General features: G+C 34.1%; 4 protein-coding genes across 8 annotated transcripts; 3 read left to right on the top strand and 1 right to left on the bottom strand.

The window, feature by feature from the left end:
• Window positions 1-6,844: 6,844 nt before the first annotated feature.
• On the top strand, window positions 6,845-8,894 carry PYE (basic helix-loop-helix (bHLH) DNA-binding superfamily protein). 4 transcript variants are annotated; one of them, XM_079000203.1, is made up of 5 exons: window positions 6,845-7,153; window positions 7,719-7,827; window positions 7,921-8,039; window positions 8,132-8,259; window positions 8,359-8,894. In XM_079000203.1, the coding sequence occupies exons 2-5, from the start codon at window positions 7,802-7,804 to the stop codon at window positions 8,689-8,691; spliced, it is 606 nt and encodes a 201-aa protein (XP_078856329.1). In that variant the 5' UTR covers window positions 6,845-7,153; window positions 7,719-7,801; the 3' UTR covers window positions 8,692-8,894. The 4 variants fall into 4 exon arrangements, with proteins under 4 accessions (XP_078856329.1, XP_078856328.1, XP_078856327.1 ...); XM_079000202.1 differs by having other exon boundaries at window positions 7,714-7,827; XM_079000201.1 differs by having other exon boundaries at window positions 6,846-7,047.
• Window positions 8,895-9,822: 928 nt separating this feature from the next.
• Window positions 9,823-11,514, top strand: LOC145049775 (HVA22-like protein a). The gene is made up of 5 exons (XM_078998133.1): window positions 9,823-10,077; window positions 10,236-10,262; window positions 10,555-10,680; window positions 10,806-11,064; window positions 11,176-11,514. Exons 1-5 carry the CDS (start codon window positions 10,007-10,009, stop codon window positions 11,248-11,250), a joined length of 558 nt encoding a protein of 185 aa, XP_078854259.1. The 5' UTR covers window positions 9,823-10,006; the 3' UTR covers window positions 11,251-11,514.
• Window positions 11,515-11,766: 252 nt separating this feature from the next.
• LOC145052381 (PH, RCC1 and FYVE domains-containing protein 1-like) lies at window positions 11,767-16,019 on the top strand. The gene is made up of 7 exons (XM_079000197.1): window positions 11,767-12,050; window positions 12,420-12,498; window positions 12,786-12,872; window positions 13,074-13,163; window positions 13,288-13,368; window positions 13,444-13,608; window positions 13,682-16,019. Exons 2-7 carry the CDS (start codon window positions 12,451-12,453, stop codon window positions 15,803-15,805), a joined length of 2,595 nt encoding a protein of 864 aa, XP_078856323.1. The 5' UTR covers window positions 11,767-12,050; window positions 12,420-12,450; the 3' UTR covers window positions 15,806-16,019.
• Window positions 15,849-18,052, bottom strand: EB1A (microtubule end binding protein EB1A). 2 transcript variants are annotated; one of them, XM_079000199.1, is made up of 8 exons: window positions 17,603-18,052; window positions 17,185-17,253; window positions 17,007-17,093; window positions 16,806-16,912; window positions 16,578-16,720; window positions 16,422-16,498; window positions 16,284-16,345; window positions 15,849-16,171 (listed from the first exon to the last, which is right to left on the bottom strand). In XM_079000199.1, the coding sequence occupies exons 1-8, from the start codon at window positions 17,708-17,710 to the stop codon at window positions 16,126-16,128; spliced, it is 699 nt and encodes a 232-aa protein (XP_078856325.1). In that variant the 5' UTR covers window positions 17,711-18,052; the 3' UTR covers window positions 15,849-16,125. The 2 variants fall into 2 exon arrangements, with proteins under 2 accessions (XP_078856325.1, XP_078856324.1); XM_079000198.1 differs by having other exon boundaries at window positions 15,849-16,142; window positions 16,232-16,345; window positions 17,603-18,049.
• Window positions 18,053-21,202: the final 3,150 nt, after the last annotated feature.

Below are 21,202 nucleotides of genomic sequence, written 5' to 3'. Positions count from 1 at the left end.
CTAAACAAGTTAAATCTAGTACACCACAAGCTAGGGCAAGAGTACTTACAATGTAGAAGCTTGTTTGGGTATTTTAAGGTCCAAAACACACAAGTGTTCTTAAGGATCTTGAAGATCTAAGCATAAAAGATGGAATTGTAGGTGGATTCAAGTAGAAAGGATGTAATCAACACAAAGATGGAAGAGATGACTTACATATGTGAAGGTTTGAAGAGAAACTTGAAGATCATTGGGAGAGAAATCAGATTTCTCTAGCTAGAAATGGTAGAAATGAGGAAAAATGACTAAGGGCTATATATATATATATATATATATATATATATATATATATATATATACTAAGGGGTTTACGACCACCTTGAGTTTACGTCCGTAAACTCCAAGGTCTTGGCTGTAAACTTCTCTTTTGAGGGCTTAAGGTTTGTTTGACAGATTCTAAGTTCATCTGACGCACTTATTCACTAAATCCTTTGATGTATAATAGCTCAGAATGCTCCAACGGAATCTAAACTGTGCTAAATGATAGCAAGAATGAGTCTAACACTAAGTTGAGTTGATTGAATGAGCTTTCAAAGCAATAGAAAATTTCGGGTTGTCACAGTCAATGGTAAGGGTTGATTGTCTTGTTGTTTTTCTCAGTATTTCAGGGGTGTTTGGTAGTTGGGATTTGCAAAATTACAGGTAGAGAAGGAGCAGAGGTAGCAGCGAACAAGGATGTTAGGCTTGCTAACCTCGACAATTGTAGGTGGAAGAAAACTGGATCAAAATGAGGGTAGCAGCCTCCTTCTTGGATCTCTGTTTTGGCTTTAAATAGGAGAACCAGGGAATTAGAGATCGAGATGAGTGGGGAGGAAGATTGAGTGAATTTTGTGTGACCAAAAACATATTTTTAGAAGACTTTTTGATGATTGTGGTGGTACTTAGAAATCTTGGAAAGATTTTGAGAGTAGATTGCACTTACTGATTCATGTGTGTGTGAGAAAGTAACGAGATTAAAAGTCTTTGAGGGGGTTAAAAGTTGGACACAAGTGCTTGGCATATTTTTATAATTTACCATATGTATTGTTGTTTTTCTAAAGTTATATATATATATATATATATATATATATATATATATATATATATATAATTCTATAGAAAATTATCATGTACATACATAACTCATGTATTTTCACATTATTAGTTGGTTTTATATGCATAGTTCTAATATGTGGAAAATTTGAGTATTGTATGTATAAGGAAGTCAAACTTATAACACATGCTTGAAATTGGTAATTGGAAATCATACATGGCCTTATAACTAACCATGTATATACTAGCATTGTTACTTCATATTATACATACATTGTAGTTATTTGATTTCCATTTGATAAATATAATACATTTTATAGAAATTACAGCAATTACACTTTTCATCTGACCAATAAACATGTCTCATACCCCTATATAAATAGTTGCATGGTTCATAACACACCCTTGAACAATCGGATGACTTGAGAGAGATTTATAGGCACACAAAATCGGCTATGCTTCTCCAAGAACACACCATCTAACCGAACTTGGACATGGGGTCTAGTATACATATGTAGGAATCCAAGAGTCATGGATTAAACCCTAATCCATACTCTTGGGTTCTGATCCATGTTTCATGCGGGCTAACTCTTTATGGAACTTACATAAACTTAGTCCATCATGGATCAATAGCCCAAACTGTAACGCCCATAGATAAGGGCTAGTCAATTTAGAGACGATAAGTGTCAAAAATGACTTTTTTATAGAATATTATTTAGAATTAATAATCTTAACTAAGTTTTAATATATGTTACAAGGATTCCGTACATATAAAGAACGCCGAAATCCGAGTTATAACGAAGAAGTTATGACCTATCGATGTTTCGCGACAGAACCGTCACGACGCTGAATGACGTAAAATATGAATTTAAGATAGAGATATATCTAGGCTTTGTGATCTAAACGAAATTCGTAGAATATGTTAAACCGAGAGCGTGCATAAAAAGAACGCCCAAATCTGACTTCGTATGAGGAAGTTATGATTTTCCGAAGTTTCGACTTAGCGGCATGCAGACTGAATACTCGAATATGATATCGATTGATTTTTAGCCGAAACAATCTAAACGAGAATCTAAGATCTCGTCGATATTAGTCCAACGGTAAAAAGACAGATGAAAACAGACGTCAGATGAAGAAGTTATGAATTTCTAATGGAGTTTTCTTGTCCCGGCCTACTAAAAATAATATAAAAGTAATATATTTATAATATATTAAAAATAAAGTCAAAATTAGGCAACGGAGTCTAAACGAGAGTTGTATAGCATCTTCTCACCTACGCGTCGATATAAAGAACGCCGAAAACGGAGTTCGTATGCGAAAGTTATGACTTTCTGAAGTTCGGGGCGCGAACCCCAAAGCTGTGTCAGTGGCCACGACGTGGAAACGGTGCCCATGACGTGGCATGTTTTCTGAAGCCTCCTGGAGTCTGCTAGACCCAACTTGCGATGACGCATGCAGTGACAACCAAGCCCACGACGTGGAAAATGAGAAATTAGCCCTATAAATAGGTTTGAAGGGGCAGCCGACCAAGGTTGCTAATTCACCCTTCTCTCACCCATATTACCTGGATTTTCGTGCAAATAAGTACCCCCGAAGCCCCGGTATCATCCTGAGACCCGAAGCAAGTCCCGAAGCCTCGAACATCCGAGAAGAAAAGAGTTTCCGAGCCAAAGCTCTGCCCGCGAAAAGTCCGGTGTGTGAAGTGACCCCGATTTCACCGAAGAATACTATTTGAAGAGCCGTAGTGTTGTCTGATCATCTTTTGATCAAGTGAGTGTATAGTCCCTTTCATAAACACGATTTTAATACAAGTATTGTTCGAATGTATTGAGTATATGTTTGGGTGAGTGTATAGTTACTTTCTTCTAACACATAAGTATGAAGTATTTGATATGAAATACGTGCTATGTGTTTATATATTGTGGTTTATTTGAGATGTTAGTGGAATGGATGAATTATATAGGTTTTAATGAGTGAAACTGTATATGTATTTTGTAACTACAAATATGTTGGGTAGGACATGGGTAGATGAGATCCGTGAGTAGATCAAGAGATTAGTTTAGATCTGTGAGTAGGGATCAGATCAAGAGGCTAGTTTTAGATCCGTGAGTATGGATTAGACCAAGAGGTTAGTTTTAGATTCGGGAGTATGGATCAGGTAAAGAGATAAAACTTGTTATTAGTCCGGGAGTATGGATTAAGACTAAGTTAATTGTCCCTAGTCCAGGAGTATGGATTGGGCACAGTTATTGATCCGTGAGTATGGATCAGATCAGGATTAATGTATAGTTAATTGTCCCTATCCCGGGAGTATGGATTGGGTACAATTATTGATCCGGGAGTATGGATCAGATCAGGAGGTTAGTTTTAGATCCGTGAGTATGGATCAAGTCGTTTTAGATCCGGGAGTATGGATTAGGGGAAAAGGTTAGTTTTAGATCTATGAGTATGGATCAGGTGAAAATGTTAGTTTTAGATCTGTGAGTATGGACCGGGTGAAGAGGATAGTTTTAGATCCGTGAGTAGGGATCTAGTAAAGAGGAAAATTTTAGATACGAGAGTTTAGATCGTGTCGTTGTGAGGATCGATGGGGTGGGATAAGAGTTGCTTGTATATAGTGAAATTGTATATGTTTGTGAGCTCTAATATATATATATATATATATATATATATATATATATATATATATATATATATATATATATATATATATATATATATATTATAACATTGTGGGTTGAAAACCCTATATGCTCACCAGGCTCCCAAGTCTGACCCTCTCAGCTTTTCTTTGTATTACAGGTAATGGCACAAAAGTATAAGTTGGTGAACTTGACGAGAGATTTTGGATAATAGACCAGTAGTTGTAAATAACTGTTGTAAGGTCTATTTTGTTCTGTTTATGCTTTTGGTCTGTATTGAACATGACATATCGAGATTTTGTAATATAATGAAAATACATTTCTTTAAAGAAATGCTTTGAAAAATTCTTATCATATTTTGTTTTGGGAACAAATTCCGCAACTGTTTTTCTTTAAAAGATTATTCTGATTTAAAAAAAAACAAAGCATAAACAAATCGGTCTTTTCTGGCCGTGAAATTGGGGATGTCACCCAAACCATATATATATATATATATATATATATATATATATATATATATATATCATTGATTTACATAATCAGTCATCGTTAATTTAATTAGTCTCTTTTGATCACTAAATTAATTCTTGATCAATACTAATTAAATAATATGATTTCATACTAATATATTAGAACTTATAATATATTAATAAATCATAAATAACCTCTTACTCAAATATTCATCCACAAATTGTCCTGGTGATATGCAACCCGAATGCACCATGCTACTCTCGGTCAAGTACATACTAATTATAGCTATGGGCTTAGACACCTAATCCAACAATAAATGCATACCATTATAAGGAAGGGAGAGACCATGGAAGTAATGGAGATCACAAATATTTTTTAAAGCAACGTGAAGGTCTTTCATTGCAATAATAAGGAGAAAAGGTGATAATAGGTCACCTTGCTTAACATCCCGTCTAATATTGAGTTCTTTTGTAAGAGCATCGTTGACTAAGATAGATGCCCTACTTGTGGATAAACAACCTTTGATACATATTCTCCATTTCCACCTAAAATCCATTTGATACATGACCGAGTTAAGAAATTCCCAACTTAAGGATCAAAGTCAACTTTGAAAAATAAAGTCTTTTTCTTTGTTAGTAATCGTTTAATTGATTAAATTCTAATCGAAATTACACATCTTATATATATATATATATATATATATATATATATATATATATATATATATATATATATATAAGCTTTTAACTTGACTTCATCCGCAACTAATTCCTAGTATCAAAGCCTTGTTATGGATTTATCCTTAAAAAATAAAGGTAAAAGAGATTCTGAAGAACAACTTTCAGATCTTTCAGATCATACGTTAAGCATCATTGAAAATGAATATAGTTTTCAAGGAAGCCTAATGATTAAACAATAACTTCTTTCAAAAATTAAGAAAATAGATCTTAAAATAAAGAAATAAAATATATTCAGAAATTTTCCCTTAAGATTTAATATTCTGAATAAGTTAAAAAGAAAAAACGAAATATTTTACTTCGTTAGTATAAAAGAAATGTCTGTCGACATAAAAGATACTACAAGATTTGTTTATCTACCACTATTAACCAAAGAACAGATAAACAATAATCTAAAAAATATTCCCATAAAAATAAGATCTAAAATTAGAATGGTCATCGGAGCAGTAAAAATTCTAATCAAATCTCAATTTCAAGAAGGAATTAATTCTCCAATAAAAATGACATTGATTGATGATAGAATCAATCATCGACAAGATTGTATTCTTGGTGCAACCAAAGGAAATCTAGCTTACCAAAAATTCATGTTTTCCGTTTTATCTTAAATTTGTCTTAGATCTAAAATCAGCAAACTTAAATAAGGTTTTATTGTTTATTCATCACTTTGAAATAAGTGATCTCATGAATCCAGGAGATAAACCCTTCACAATAACCTACCTCATAGGATATGCATTGACAAACAGTGGTCATAACATACACTATAAAAAAGAAGAACACATAGAACTTGAAGATGTATTCTCAGAAATAGGACATGTCAAAGATAAACAATTTTATGACATAGATCCTCAAGATAGCTCTTGGGCTTTAAACATAGTCAGCAACAAAAAAGCTTTAAGAGAAAGGCTACCACCTAGAATCTTAATAGTTTCTCTTCATATAGGTGAAATGTCGAAATCTCTGGAACCTACTCCAAGAGATATACTCAAAAGCATAAGAAGTATGTCTTCTAGAGTTGATAATTTAAATCAAACGATCAGCCAACTAAACGAAGTAATAAATGAGTAATATATATATATATATATATATATATATATATATATATATATATATATATATATTAGAAAAGAGGGGTAAAAACACTTGAAAATTCTGATAATTGTGTATAACACTTTCAGCTTAAAATATTTGGATGGTACTCCTAATCTTTAATCGGATGAGACTCAGAAAACGAGAGAAACATGAGAGAGAATGTTAAAGATGTTATGAAGAAAAAGAGTACCAAAACTTATTTCGAAAATGATCATATAACAAGAAAAACTTTCTATCTTTAAACTGCCACATGATAGTTTTGTGTTCTAAAACTGTCCAAAAACAATCATATACCAACTTAAATTCGGGTATAGAATATGGATCATAAAAACGGTCATAAACCAACTTAAACCTAGGTTTAGAATATGGTCATGTTATTTTGGGAAAATTAAAGATTTTGTTCATGCTAAATATGTTAAAAAAATTTAAAGTGAATAAATTAACCGATTTCTTTGGTTTTTCCATTCAAAATATTAAATAATTGAGACTTTTCTGTTAAAAAAAAACTAATACTTTATAAAAAAAAAAAGTCAAAATAATTAGACTTTAATATGCAAAAATAAAAATTAGCTATTGTTGCCAAAAATAATATCTTTAGACTGGACTTTTGCATCAACTTGTATTCTTGTAACATGTGCATTTCCAAAAAGTAACAATCACATATTTTTGACATAAATATTCACCGATTTATATATGAATGTTGTAGTGGAAAATGTAAATATAACTCTAAGCCTCGTTGAAATTGTTTTTGTACCCAAAAACATCGAATGTTGTGTGTTAGTTGAAAAAGCGGTTGTAAAAACGTGCTCGCATGGAAGGAGTGTGTGATTGTAAAGTAGCAAATGAGCTCAGTGTGCATCCACACGCTGTGACATCCTACGCGGCAATTTAAACTAATATTTGTGATAGATGTTTCTCGTAGGCAGGTGTTGGCCACGCTCCTCCCTTCCCTCTATAATAACTATTCTATTCTCCGCCACACGCCTCCCTTTCTCCTCGACGGCGCGTCACGGTCGACCTCTCCAATATTTTCCAAGGTATGTTCGTCTTCTGCCGTAGTTCTTAGATCGGTGGAGTTACAAGGTTCTTCGTGTGTTTAATCTGTATTTCATCGCCTACGATTCTTCAGCTGCGGTTGTGTTTGTGAGTTTTTAATCTGGTTTGAACGATTCATTATTGTTTACTATCAGATTCTATGTGTGGATTTTGTAAGTTGAATTGAATTTGGATATGTAGTTTCGGTTTTCAATATGTTTAACCTGAAATCTAGGGTTTATGTTTGCTTTTTTTATATGTGTAATTACGATTTGACTTAATCGATTATTTATCTGTGTGTCTTAGTTCTTTGATCGGTTGACATACGATTATATGTAGTATTGTGTTCTTCAGTTTTTGATTTGTTTTTTGAAGAATTTTATACCTCGTTTTACTATCGGATTCTGAGTTTGGCTTATTAGATTGATTTCAGACATCTAAGTTAGGTTTTCGATTGTGTTTGCGTTTAAGATGTGTAATTTCGATTGGAATTTTATCAATTAAACGATTATAATGAATCGGATTAGCTACTTGCTGTGATTCTTTTCTTCTTTTGGGAAAAATAACTATGAATTTGTCTGTTCTTTGTTCTCAAGATGATCTGAGATTTGAAACTGAATTTGAAGATTTCTTAAATTCTTTTTTTCATTTCTGTTTTCTGTTTATAGCACAGGAATTCTGTTGTTACCAAATTAAGAACAACAATCTGAACATAGATTTTGAAGATTCAGTGTGTATACATCTAGCAATATTACAATGGGAGCAGAAAAATCACCTACTTGGTACATGAACTCAATATTCACTTTTTATTTCTTCATCTTTTAACCTAAAAATATGAAAAATAATAACTATAAATTTCTTTTTCTTTTTATTAGCTTGCACACTACAAAGAAGAATCCAGGTAAAGTACCCAAAAGAATTCACAAGGCTGAAAGGGAGAAAATGAAACGTGAACATTTAAATGATCTCTTTCTTGAATTAGCTGGTGCACTTGGTAATTTTTCCACAACTCTTATCAATTTATATCTTTTTAACATTTTTTTTATTGTTTAATTTAATTTTATTATTATTATTATTACATTACAGAACTCACAGAGCAAAACAGTGGTAAAGCGTGTATATTGAGTGAAACTACTCGTGTTGTGAAGGACATGATTGATCAGATTAAGTCCCTCAAAAAGGAAAATGCAACTTTACTCTCTGAATCACAATATGTAAGGCTTATTTTATTATATATTTTTTTAATACGAAAAAATATATTATGTTTTTTATTTTATTGATTTTTATTTTTTATTTTTGGTTTTGGTGGGCAGGTGATGGTGGAAAGGAATGAACTTGAAGATGAGGCTTGTGGTCTACAGAAGCAAATCAGTGAACTAAAAAACATCATAAAAGAAAGAAGTCAAACAGTCAATGTCCAAACAAATCTTGACCTAAATGCCCCTGCGATAGAAATAGAATCCCACGAACCACAACAGTATTTAAATCCTGTTTTTGTTATCCCTGCTTGTCACCCACAACTAGATCCGGGTTTGGTTATTGACAATAATGCCCCTGTGTCAAATGTTAGTAAACCATATCCTAGGTATCCTACTCCATCCGATTCTTGGCCTTTACAGCTTCTTGAAAAGCCATCTCGAGTGTAAAATTTGTATAACTTGTTGTAGCTCATTTTAGTTTGTAATATGTTGTGTGTGTGTGTGTGTGTTGTCTTTTGAAGAAATGGCAAATTGTTGTGTTAGTGTTGATATAACCATATTGACTTGATAATAGTCACACAGGGGTTACATTGAAGAACCCAAGTATCATTGGAAATGAGAGCATAATACTACTCGTATGTTTTTTAAAATGTTAAGAGAGCTTTCTTTATTCATGCCATTTTGAAACTAGCAGATTCACAACGTTTATTTTTCTGTTTTTTTTTTTCTAGAAATGCTTGTTACTTTACTTTTGTATGATTACATAAAAACATTTATTGGTCGTTTGGTCTAGTGGTAAAAATAAAACACAAAATCACACATTTAATGCAGAGTTTTAGTATCGATTATAGGTAATCTTCGACTTTAAATCCTCTTTATGTTTACATAAGCATTAATGACGTAACAGTTATCGTGGTATTAGTGAATTAATTTAGCTAATTTGGTGAAAAGAAAAAGGTCAATGCATATGAACGGAAGAAATTGTATTTTACTTTTTAAATAATCAATCATATTTATTAAATATCGAAATTTATCTAATTATTTTAAGTATAAAAAGCGAATATATATATATATATATATATATATATATATATATATATATATATATACTAGTTTATAATCCGTGGAAACCACGGTTACAAAATTAATTAAATATTCATAGTAAAAAATTTAAAATTATTAATCAATTATTTTATATAAAATTTTAAATAAATTATTAATTAAGAGATTTTTTTATTAGTTATGTAAAATTATAATTATTGATTCAAATAAATATGTGGAATTAATTTATCATATATATTAGACTCTTTTTATTTGTGAACTAATGAAAACAATAATATAAAATTTAAAATAAAAAATAAATAGATTGACAAATAACATCACATTAATTAGGAGGTTTAATGAATTTAAAATAGAAAATTAATAGAATGACAAGTGACATCATATTAATTAGGAGTTTTAATATTGTGACACTCGGCAACTCGTCAAAGAACTAGTCTTTCAAGTTTTAAATTAACATTATCCTGTACGTTAAAATAAGTATTTCTGATTCCAATAAATAATGATGTAAGCATAATTGAAAATCTGGAATACGAATGCTGACTACCCCATCAGCGCCTCATAGGGTGGTGACAAACACTCGTTTCCTCTCTACACCTGTCCCTCCACCGAGCCCCCTCACTCGTATAAACCCTAATCAATTCACCACCATTCTTCCAATCTTCATCTTCTTCGACCCATTTATCAATTAGTTTGATTCGTGATGGGCAAATCCGGAGCTGCAGCCGGAGATTTATTACTACTCATCGCTCAAAATTTTGATGTTCTTGCCGGGTACTCTGTACTCTCTCTTTCTATTCAAATTTCATATCGTTGTTCATAATTAATTATTGATCTGGAGAAACAGAGAAATCCATTAGATTTTATTTTCGATTCCCAAATGGTTTGTTTATTCATGGCTAATTTGGTGTAAATGAAATTGAATTTTGCAGGCCCGTTGTTAGTTTGGCATATCCTCTGTAAGTCCCTACCTCCACTTTCCATCGGTTTCTGTTGAATTACTGCAATCTTCTTCTTTTACTATACTGTTTTTTGTGCATGATTAATGGGAACCGAATTCCGATTTGCGTATTTTGTTCCGAAAATGATAACATGTTGTCGATTTCAGACACTCTAATGCTCAAGTGTATTTGGACTTCATTTTTATTTCGGCATATGGACGAATGCTATGCAAAATGTCAATGTAGTTTTTATTATATTTTATACTATCCTAAATCTTTCTCGACTTTTATTTGTGTTTCACATGATCAGGTATGCCTCGATCAGAGCAATCGAGACTAAAAATGTTGTTGGTGATGATCGACAATGGCTTACTTATTGGGTCTTGTACTCCATGATTACTCTCTTTGAGCTCACTTTTGACAAGCTTATTGAATGGTAATTATCTCTAATTAATTCCCATCCCTTCTTGGGTCAATTACTCATTAATTTATGTGATAAGTAGCAAGGTTTATTAATTTGGGTTGTATTTTATTGTTAATTAATATATGGTGAAATGGCAGGATCCCGTTTTGGTCATATGTTAAGCTGATTGTGACATGTTGGTTAGTGATACCTCAATTTAGTGGTGCTGCATACGTATACGAGCACTACGTTCGACCTTTCTATACCGGAAACCAAACCGTCAACGTCTGGTATGTCCCACGGAAAAAAGACGCTTTTACCCCTCATCAGGATGAAACCCTAGTTTCTGCAAACAAGTACATTCACGAATACACCACCCCAGATGCTTTTCAGTTTCAGGAATACATTCAACCTGCTGTACGTATATATCTTTCAATTCTCATGACCTACAAATATACATACATAGTTATAGTTTTGCCTTTGAACATATCATATATATTGACATGCATAGCATTACGTGTTTTGCAGTTCGATGACCATGAGGAAATCAAGTATTATGGAGGTGGTGGTTTCTTCCCTGAATATGACTATGTATACGACTGAGGTGGTTTAATTCTTGCTGTTTGCTCGATCGATATCAGAAACTTGCTGGTCAACGTTGACCAATGTATATGTATATACTATATAGTATAGTATGATGTTGGTTTTTATTATGTATGCATACCTTATTGTAATAATGTGTAATTAATTTCAGTTCATCACGTTAATTACGATCTTCCATGTGGGTGTACTGGATGAAAAAGGGAAGCAAAGTAACATATATAGAGTTTCAGCTGCTCCATATTATTATTAGTAAAAGTTTTAGAAGTTAACTTATATTTGGTTGTTTTTATTCATGAGATGATGATATTGATCTAATTGTTGGTTTTGGTATGAAGTTCTTAGTTGTTACTTGTTAAAATTTGCATTTTGTTCTTTTACAAAAAAAAAAAAAAAAAAAAAAAAAAAAAAAAAAAAAACCGCATGTCTAGTCAATCTACATTATTGATTATATTGATATTGATTTTATTATTATTTTTTTGGTGTAGATGACACGGATAAGGAGAATTGACTTGTTATCTTTTGGAAATAAGAACCTTTTAAACATAAAAACTTCTATTATTCTATAATTTATTAAAAGCAGTGTTGATTTTTTGGTAATTTTACGAGGGAAGTTAACGACCGGTGTTCTCTCACCGTATCCTCGATTGAATTTCTTTTTGTTGATCGATCATCGGATTTGATTTTCGCACAGAAATGTCGACAGATTTACAGTGCTTCATAGCTTTTACGAATATTCTGGAGTTTCAGATCGTCAAGATATAGCGATTTGCGGACGAAACATTTCAATATCTGAACCGAAGGTGACCACCGCTGAATTTCTTTTTATATTATGTTTTATATGTTTTCTAATGATTTCTTAAAGTAGTTAGTTGTGCATTTACGATTATATGTTTGGAATTCGAAAATACCGATGCTAATTGTTTCACATTGTACTGGAAACCTGGAATTTGTTTCCGTTTTTCGTCCAGTTAGGTTTTGTTTTGTTAAGCATGCTGCTTTTGCTTAGGCTAATGGCTACTATGTGAGTGTTGGTTGAATCTTATTAATGCTCTCAGACGTCTAACTTAGGGTTATGATTTGTATTATCAATCTTCAACGTCCTGCTGATCATTCTCTTAAGTTGATTTCTCTTCGGAAAGTTTCTGATGTTTTTTTGTTGTTTTGAACAGGTTTTAAATGTTGGAACGGAAGTGTGGATGAATGACTGACCTACAGAAGATTAGCCTTGAGGAGCAGAATGTCGAGGAGGTATTTGTCATTGCCACTTCCTTACTCTTCACTTTGGACTTTGGTGAATTAGGTTAATAACACACACACACACATTTCCTCCTGTGTTGATTTTGTATCTTCTTCCATTTTAGGCCTGTTCAATATTTGGTAGAAGATGTTAGGTTGAAACGATGCATGTTTGGTTTGGATTTCAATGACAATACTTTCAATGGAACATACATAAAGCCTTTAGGTTTTTTAAACTTTGAAAGCCTTTTACTAACCTACCATGGATTCATGCTCTAATTGTGTTGCAATAATTTCAGGCTATCGCTTCTTTGAAGAACTGGTCATATTTACTGAGATATGGGCGCATGGGGAAGCCAAGGTTCTGCCCCTTTCGAATTTCTGATGTAAGTCATCAATCTGATGTATCATAAACATGAATAGGCTTTCTAACACAACTGTTTTGCATTAAGAATTATGTTTTTGTACACCTTTCTGTGTTACCTATCTTGTGATTTTGAGCTCTGTATTTTACTTTGATACTTAGAGCTCATTTTAAAGATGCTTATTTTGTACTACTAAGTAGCTTATAAGATCTTATTATCCAGGATGAAACAACCCTAATGTGGTGTATTAAAAGGGAGGAGAAACAGCTTCCATTGAGCCAGGTTTACAAGTTTATGCCTGGACAACAAACGGTAAACTTATACTCATTTCATCTCCATGTTAATACAACACCTGAAAATAAGTACACTATGAAAGTTTTAACTTACTTTTAGAAGTTAAAAACATTCATGATGTTTCCTTTTCCTGATATAATAGGCAGCATTCCAAAGGTACCCTCAACCTGAGAAGGAAAATCAATCATTTTCCCTTCTGTATAACAACTACTCCCTGGATGTGGTAGGTAACTTAACTTCTTGATCTTATTCAATAGAACCATTCTTATTTCACCAAGTATTTGAACACTATGGACAGATATGCAAAGATAAAGGTGAAGCTGAAACTTGGCTTATTGCCCTTCAAACCCTAATTTCAAGAAATAGTGACCATATATCAAAAAATACAGTTAAAGCTGATAGTATATCTTCAGATGGATCAACCGCCCTTTCTCAAAGGAATAGCAGCAGCGACATATTTGAGGTCTCAACTTATTTGTTATAAAACACAACCTAAATCTGGTACTAAATCTAGTTTTCTTTTTACAAAATGACAGGATTCAGGGAGAAATGAAACATTTACGTTTCCAATCAACAGAGCATTCTCAGATGCAATACTGTGTACTGAATCCGTAAAACCTTTCCCACAAAAACAAAATATTCCCAAATCATACACCTCACAATCTTCCACAATTCACGGACCACGTCTCGATGACGTGGAATCTCTACACGATGTATTCATTTGGGGTGAAGGAACAGGGGACGGGTTGTTAGGTGGTGGCATGAACGGAATCGGAATGTCCAATTCCACCAAAATGGATTCACTTTTACCAAAGGCTTTAAAGCGAAGTGTCGCTTTCGATGCCCGAAAAGTTTCATGTGGAAGTAAACACGCGGTGTTAGTCACCAAACAAGGGGAAGTTTACAGTTGGGGAGAGGGTTTCGGTGGTCGACTCGGGCACGGAATGGAATCCGATATTCCAACCCCAAAGCTCATCGATGACCTCAGCAGATCAAATGTCGAAATGGTAGCCTGTGGTGAACATCACACTTGTGCTTTGACACAATCCGGTGATCTTTACACATGGGGTGAAATCGGTGACGAGGCCGGAATCGGAATCGGAATCAGTCATTGGATTCCAAGAAAAGTAGGAGGTCAGATCGAGAGTATGAATGTAAAATTCATCTCTTGTGGACCATGGCATTCTGCAGCTGTTACATCAGAAGGTCTTTTATTCACATTTGGTGATGGAAGTTTCGGTGCGTTAGGACACGGGGATAACACTAGCATATATTATCCTAAACCGGTTGAATCTCTAAAAGGACTAAAAACCATTAGAGTCTCATGTGGTGTTTGGCATACAGCCGCCATTGTAGAAGTTGACAGCTCATCTTCTAGAAAACTTTTCGCATGGGGAAACGGGGACAACGGTCAACTCGGTCACGAAGACCGGGACCCACGGTTTCTCCCCTCTCGTGTAGTTTTGCTGGACAATAAAAACTTTTGTCAAGTCGCATGTGGTCATAGTATGACCATAGCTTTGACCAACTCAGGACACGTGTACACAATTGGGACACACGGTATTCATCCAGTCAAAGGTAAACTTACAGACAACTACGTACAGGAAATCTCATGTGGGTCCCACCATATTGCGATTTTAACTTCAAAATCCGAGGTTTACACGTGGGGGAAGGGAACAAAAGGGCAGTTAGGGCATGGGGACAATAAAGATAGGGAGACGCCTACTTTAGTTGAAGCTTTGAGTGAAAGGAGAGTGAAAAGTGTGGTATGTGGATTGAATGCGACAGTTGCGATTTGTTTACGTAAAGAAGTGCGTACTTCTGAACTTCCGATGTGTTCATCTTGTAATGCGGTGTTTAATTTTAAAAGAAAGCGACATAATTGTTATAATTGTGGGCTTGTGTTTTGTAAAGCGTGTAGTAGTAAAAAATCGTTAAGGGCATCGTTAGCTCCAAATGCGGATAAGTATTATCGTGTGTGTGAAGATTGTTATAGTTGTCTTCATAAAGAGGAAACAAATGGGAAAACGACATCAAGTTATCTACCTCCCAAAAGTAGGAATAGTAATAACGAACGTAATCACAAGCTTTGGGATCTTAAATCACAAGGCTTACTTTCACGGATTTCCGCTTTTGATTCATTTAGACGCGTTGGTAGCCAGTTAGTGAAACCAGAAAGCTCACAGGAGTCAAGTAATAATTATGTGGTTTCTCCATTAAATTCATCTCCATCTTTATTTGAAAACCCAACGTTTGGTACTTCTCAATCTCAAGCAGCATCTCCTGTGAGATCGAGTTTTAGTTACTCCAATTCGATTTCTTCTGCTATTGCTTCTCTTGCGTTTCCTGAAACAAAAGGAGATGATTCCAAGAGAAAGGAGGAGAATCTTATGAAAGAAATATCGACACTGAGAGAACAGGTGGAGTATCTAACACAAAAGGCTCAGATTGTAGAAGCTGATCTCAAAAAAACATCAATACAATTGAAAGAAGCAACCAAACAAGTTAAAGATGAAGAAGAGAAAAACAAAGCTGCAAATGTAGAAATAACATCTCTCACCACACAGGTGGAGAATTTGACCACAAGGATAGGTCACGGATGTTGTTGGAGATGCAGAGTGTCAGGAAAACCTTGTATCCAAAGGCAATTGAGCCTTTAAGGTATTTGCATACCTTTATTCAGTTCTGATTCTGATTATCAACTAAGAGAAATATGTGTAGATTTCATTTCATTTAAATTGTATCAATTTAAATAAACAAGATTGTACATACAAATACAAGTTCCATGTCCTTTTTGTGGTGAAAAATGGCCAGGTCATGTGATAACTTAATTTTACAATGTGAATGAAATGAAATGATACAATAGTTTGGTTTGGTTTTGTTTATCCAGCTGGTGATTATTTACTGATTGGCAGTGGCAGATAGGATTTGTTGAGCTTCGGCAAGTGCAGAGTCTTCATCTGCAGCGTAGAGCACCTTTTTAACTGCCACAACCATCTGTTGCAGTAAAATCCATGAGAAAGTATCTGGAAAATACAATTTTAGGTTAAAATTCAGAAAAATATTAAAGATCTAGAAAATGTTACCGGAATATTTTCCAATTCCGGTCCCTGACAAAGTATCTCAATATCCCGTAACTTTGCAAAGTAGTAATCCCGTTCTTTCTCCAAAAGATCCACAGATATCTTCAGCTCCGTAATCTGAAATCATATTATATTATATCAATCAATACTTCAAATCTATGAGTCACGCACTTGGTCAATATGTGATCCATACCTCATTCGACAAAGCCTTAATCTTCTCTGAAGAATCAGACTCCACTTCTACTACTCCACTTGGTTTTTGCTTACTCCCTGAACCAAAACAATCAACATTACATTTTTTTATTTTATTTGGGTTTTGCAAATGCCACATCAGCACTCATGACCTCACCATTTATCTTGTGGTCCCCTGATCCAGGATTCTGGGAGTTGTTTGTTTGTAAAGACTTGGAACTCTTCTGGGATTGGGATGCCATTGCTTTCACATGACGTTCCTTACATATCTTACTCCTGCGTTCCAGAGGATTATAATTCCTGAAACAAGAATACCAAACATACATATATAACTAACACTTCCAATACCAAAATAAATAATATCACAAAAAATTTGGTTATATACTCATTCATGATGCCACCATTTACAGAGTCACAATAGCGTTTCAACCACTGTAGAAACTCCAAGTTGTCCAATGGCCGACCCTTCACTAGTCTATTTACTTCAATATGCTGCAACCAATGGTTATATAAATGTAAACATACATGAAGAAGGAATTTATGATTGTTAATTTGTTAGTAATACTAATAGTCTAATACTACCTACCTTATCGATTTTAAGTTTGTTAAATACATCTTGTAGTACTTTGTAGTTTTGGATCATATCATATTCTGTTCTTGCATCGAAGTTAACCTGTAGTTAAAAAAAAAAATCATGTCAACAATCTAGAGTCTAGGCTTAGGGATTGAAGATGGAATTACAAGATGAATTGTGGTCACCTTACCTTGTGCATTGGAACGGCTCCTGGATAGGTCATGTCCATCATCTGACACTGTACAGCACCTGAAGCAGCCTACATAGATAGAATGTCCGCAGTTCATAAATTAACAAGCTAAATTTAATTTAATTAATCACAAGCATAGGGAGGGGGGATCTATGTTATCCAGTCGTTTATGGAGTATGAAGATCAAATTTCCCTCTGACAACCAACAATTCGCATATGATAATTTACATCGAGGGGAGGGGTTATGAATAAAAAAGGAGAATGATTTATGGAGTATGAAGATCAAATTTTATATTTGAATTGGTTCGTTTCTACTATACTCGTAACACTAGTTTTGTGGATCAAGTCTCCATTTCAAATCCTCGTTTCAGTAATGAGCAAAACGAAATTATGAGAGAGATGAAGTGGTTGTGGTTACCTCTTCAATACGAGAAAGATTGAGTTGAAGGTTGGCATTGATCCATGAGAGAAGCTCATTCCTCCCAACGAAATACGCACTGTCCATCATCCCAATATTGCTCGCCATCCCCTCTCTCTCTCTCTCTCTCTCTCTCTCTCTCTCTCTCTCTCACACACACACACACACACTACTCGGTTTAAAATTCAAATCACGAGATTAAATTTGGAACAGGAAAGGCAGAGATTCTGAAACAGTGAAAAATCGAAGAACAATTAAGATAGAGAGAGAAAGAGAGAGAGAATTGAAGAAGTAGGGTTGTGGTGTTTGGGGTTGGAGGAAGTTTTGATTGTTTGTATAAATGGTGAAAAAGCAAAACTCGAGGGAGAAGGAGGAAAAAGGGGGAAAAGCTGGCAATGGCGTCAGCCGTCAGGCACGAGAGGCATCCCCTACCGGCCACCCAAACCAAAAAGATGGCGCTAATTTAATTTTCCTTTTCTTTTTTAATTTAATCAAAACCAAAAATAAAATGTTAAAATGAGTAAAATCTGATATATTATATTAAATAAGAAGATGTTGTCACGTATATGTCAATCGACATGATATATTTCATAGAAAAGTATCAAATCTGATAAGTCAAAAGATAAAAAGACAGTTATTTATTCTTGAAAAAAAAACAGAATTAAATTACAGGATTGAAGCGGCATTTGGAAATGTAGGAGGGTGTTTAATGAAAATAGAGTTGGTAAATAGTAATGGCCTCCAAGTGTAAGGATGTCATGTGTATTCATTCAATCTTTAAAAAAGGGGTGAGGGGGGAAGGGGTGGTGGGACCATGGACTCGGTCATGTGCAGGGTTCGGCCGGGCCCTCGGTTGCGACAAGGCTCGTAGACGGTATCCTCGTGAATCATGCTTTTGATGGTGACGGGTTCACCGCTCACATGGAGTTTAATGTTCGTCTCTTGTAAACAAATGCATCAACCACTTGTCTCATATGCTTGTCGTGTAGTACTTGTATATCTTCATTTATCTACTAATTTCTAAAAATGATATTGGACAATGTGTTACTTAAAAAGAACCCTATCACAATAAATTTAATTAAGAAATGTCAGCTTGCAAAATCGAAGCATAGCGACAATATGTACAACCAACGTGTGTACTATTAGTAAAAGAAATTTTAAAAAATGTACTACCATAAAAGAAAATGTTTACTGTATTTTCTAAATTTTAAACCAAGACTTTTCGATCCTCAAGCATGCATATAGCATATAGTATTTTTTTAGAAATGATATATTATATTATACATGATAAAAAAAAAAGTGAAAAATTAAATCTTCGTCTAGCTTTTGCTCCTTTTCATAACATAATGATGCGTAATTTTCTTAAATCTTTTTTTTTTTTTTTTAAGTTTTTTTTTTAGTTATGACATTTATCTATATCTACAAAATAAGAAGATGGGTAAAAACATAATGCAGGAGGATATTGACTTTCTTTAAAAAAGTTTAACCCATAATGTACATAGGGTAATCAAAAATAACAAATGTATCACATCTTGCAGTGAGATTACATGGACCGCGGTATACGGTAATGATGTGGTTGAAAAAAAAAACCATAATTTTTTTTTTCCATCCTTCTATACTTAACCAAGCATAACTCCTCCAAGATTAGTACTTCTTTTCCACGATACACAATTTATTCTTCGATGTTGTTTTTTGTCATTCACATCTTTTTTTTCCCCCTAAAGCCAAATATAAAATAACAAGCAAAAAACTAGAGCAAAAACCAATTACAAATTGTTTAGGGGATGTTGAAGCCAACTAACCCAATTTAAAGAACAATTGATATTTCTATCACAAAACCAAAAAAGAAAATTTCTCTGATCGAATCAAAATAGCGTCGGGACATCTTACCACCTACAAAAAGTTTATCATTTCTGAATCTCCATATGTATCGAATAGTGGTACACACAATAGCCTCAACAACCACTTTTTTCTTACCACTATATCGAAGTTCATGGATCTTTTCAAATAGAGAATTCATTGAATTGAATACAACTGCTCTAATGTCCATCCATTTAAATATTGCATCTCACGTTCTAGCCGCCACATCACAACTGATGAACAAATGACCAGTGGCGCAGCCAGGAATTTTAATACGGGGGTACAAACATAATCGGAATTTAAAATAACATTTGAACAATTAGAATCTAGGTAGAACAATGAAGCCTCTTGAAATTGTATTTTTTTAACAAAAGTTTCCGAATGGATGGTGGAATATCGATCTTACCATTGTCTATAAACTATCGGCAGTAATCACTTGGATTCATGAGAAGAAAAACAACAGGCAGCAAAATTTAATGTTTTGAGTGGGGGTGCAAGGTAGTTAAGCTTACTTACATATAGAAAATTAATATGTAAAGTTTAATATATAAATTTTATTTTGGGGTATAATTGTACCCCTAACACCCTATCTAACTCCACCACTGCATATGATTCAACTGTTCTGCCTCCAAGTTACATATAGGACATAAAATAGATGGAATGTCAAATTCTTTTAGGTCTAAATTAGTCCTAGTTGGAATCCTATCCAAATACAGCCTCCAAATAAGAATATTAACCTTTCACGAGACAAAGCGATTCTACATGGTCTGAATATCAACGTTTGGTAAGATCTGGTCATCAATCCATCTCTATGTATCTAAAACTATAAAGACCTCTGATGTAACACCCATAAAAATCAAGTCAATTTAAAACTTTTTCAAACATTCAAAAGTCATTAGTTATTACAAAATGTTTTCAAAATAGTTTAATATCAGAGTCTCCCAGAAACATAGTCATAAAATGTGAAGAGCTGTACGATCACGCCTTTGCCTTCCCGCGATCATCTGAGGTACCTGAAACCAAAACTGAAACTATAAGCCCAAAGCTTAGTGAGTTCCCCCAAAATACCGATACACAACAATTAGCACATATACAAATAACAACATGTACTGGATCCACATCTTTACAGACTGGATTACCCCTAGGCCAACAGTGTGAGTCTGGCTTGCCTTCCGGGCCCACGACTTGATGGGTTTAGAGCAAAGAACAATCCTATGTGCTCATGCAAAACCCTAAAGTTTGGATCTAGGTTTCTCTATTGTACATGCAATACATCCAAGACTTGAAAACCCTAATATAGCATACATTGAAATCGAAATCTATAACAAAACAAGTTTAGATGATACCTTTCATTAGTTGCAAGAATCCTTGGTCTTCAAGAAGCTTAGTGTCACAAGTGTAACACCTCTAATGGCTCATAAACACCACAAGCAAGAGGATGATGTTTAGGAGAGAGGATGAGAGGCTAGAAATCGGCTCCAAGCTTCCAAGGGATCAAGTGGCCGATTTTTCTAGCCGTAGGGGTCCTTATATACTTGTGCTGCTAGGGTTTCAGTCAAAACCCTAATTGGATAACTTAGGCCTTAAGCAGTCCAAAGAACCTTCCAAAATAAGGCCCCCTTGGACGAATTCAAGATGGACTCCACCCTAAAATTCGTCCATGCCCTAATCCTTATGGATTCTCAGCCCAAAATCAATTATCTTGTAATTGCAGTTCCAGTCCCCTTTAATTAATTAATC

This window comes from Lactuca serriola, chromosome 5 (assembly GCF_051521515.1).
Source record: "Lactuca serriola cultivar US96UC23 chromosome 5, Lser_US96UC23_V15, whole genome shotgun sequence".
NCBI classification, from domain to species: Eukaryota; Viridiplantae; Streptophyta; class Magnoliopsida; order Asterales; family Asteraceae; genus Lactuca; species Lactuca serriola.
Note: the sequence above shows the minus strand (reverse complement) of the source record. Positions and strands in the feature narration are given on the sequence as shown.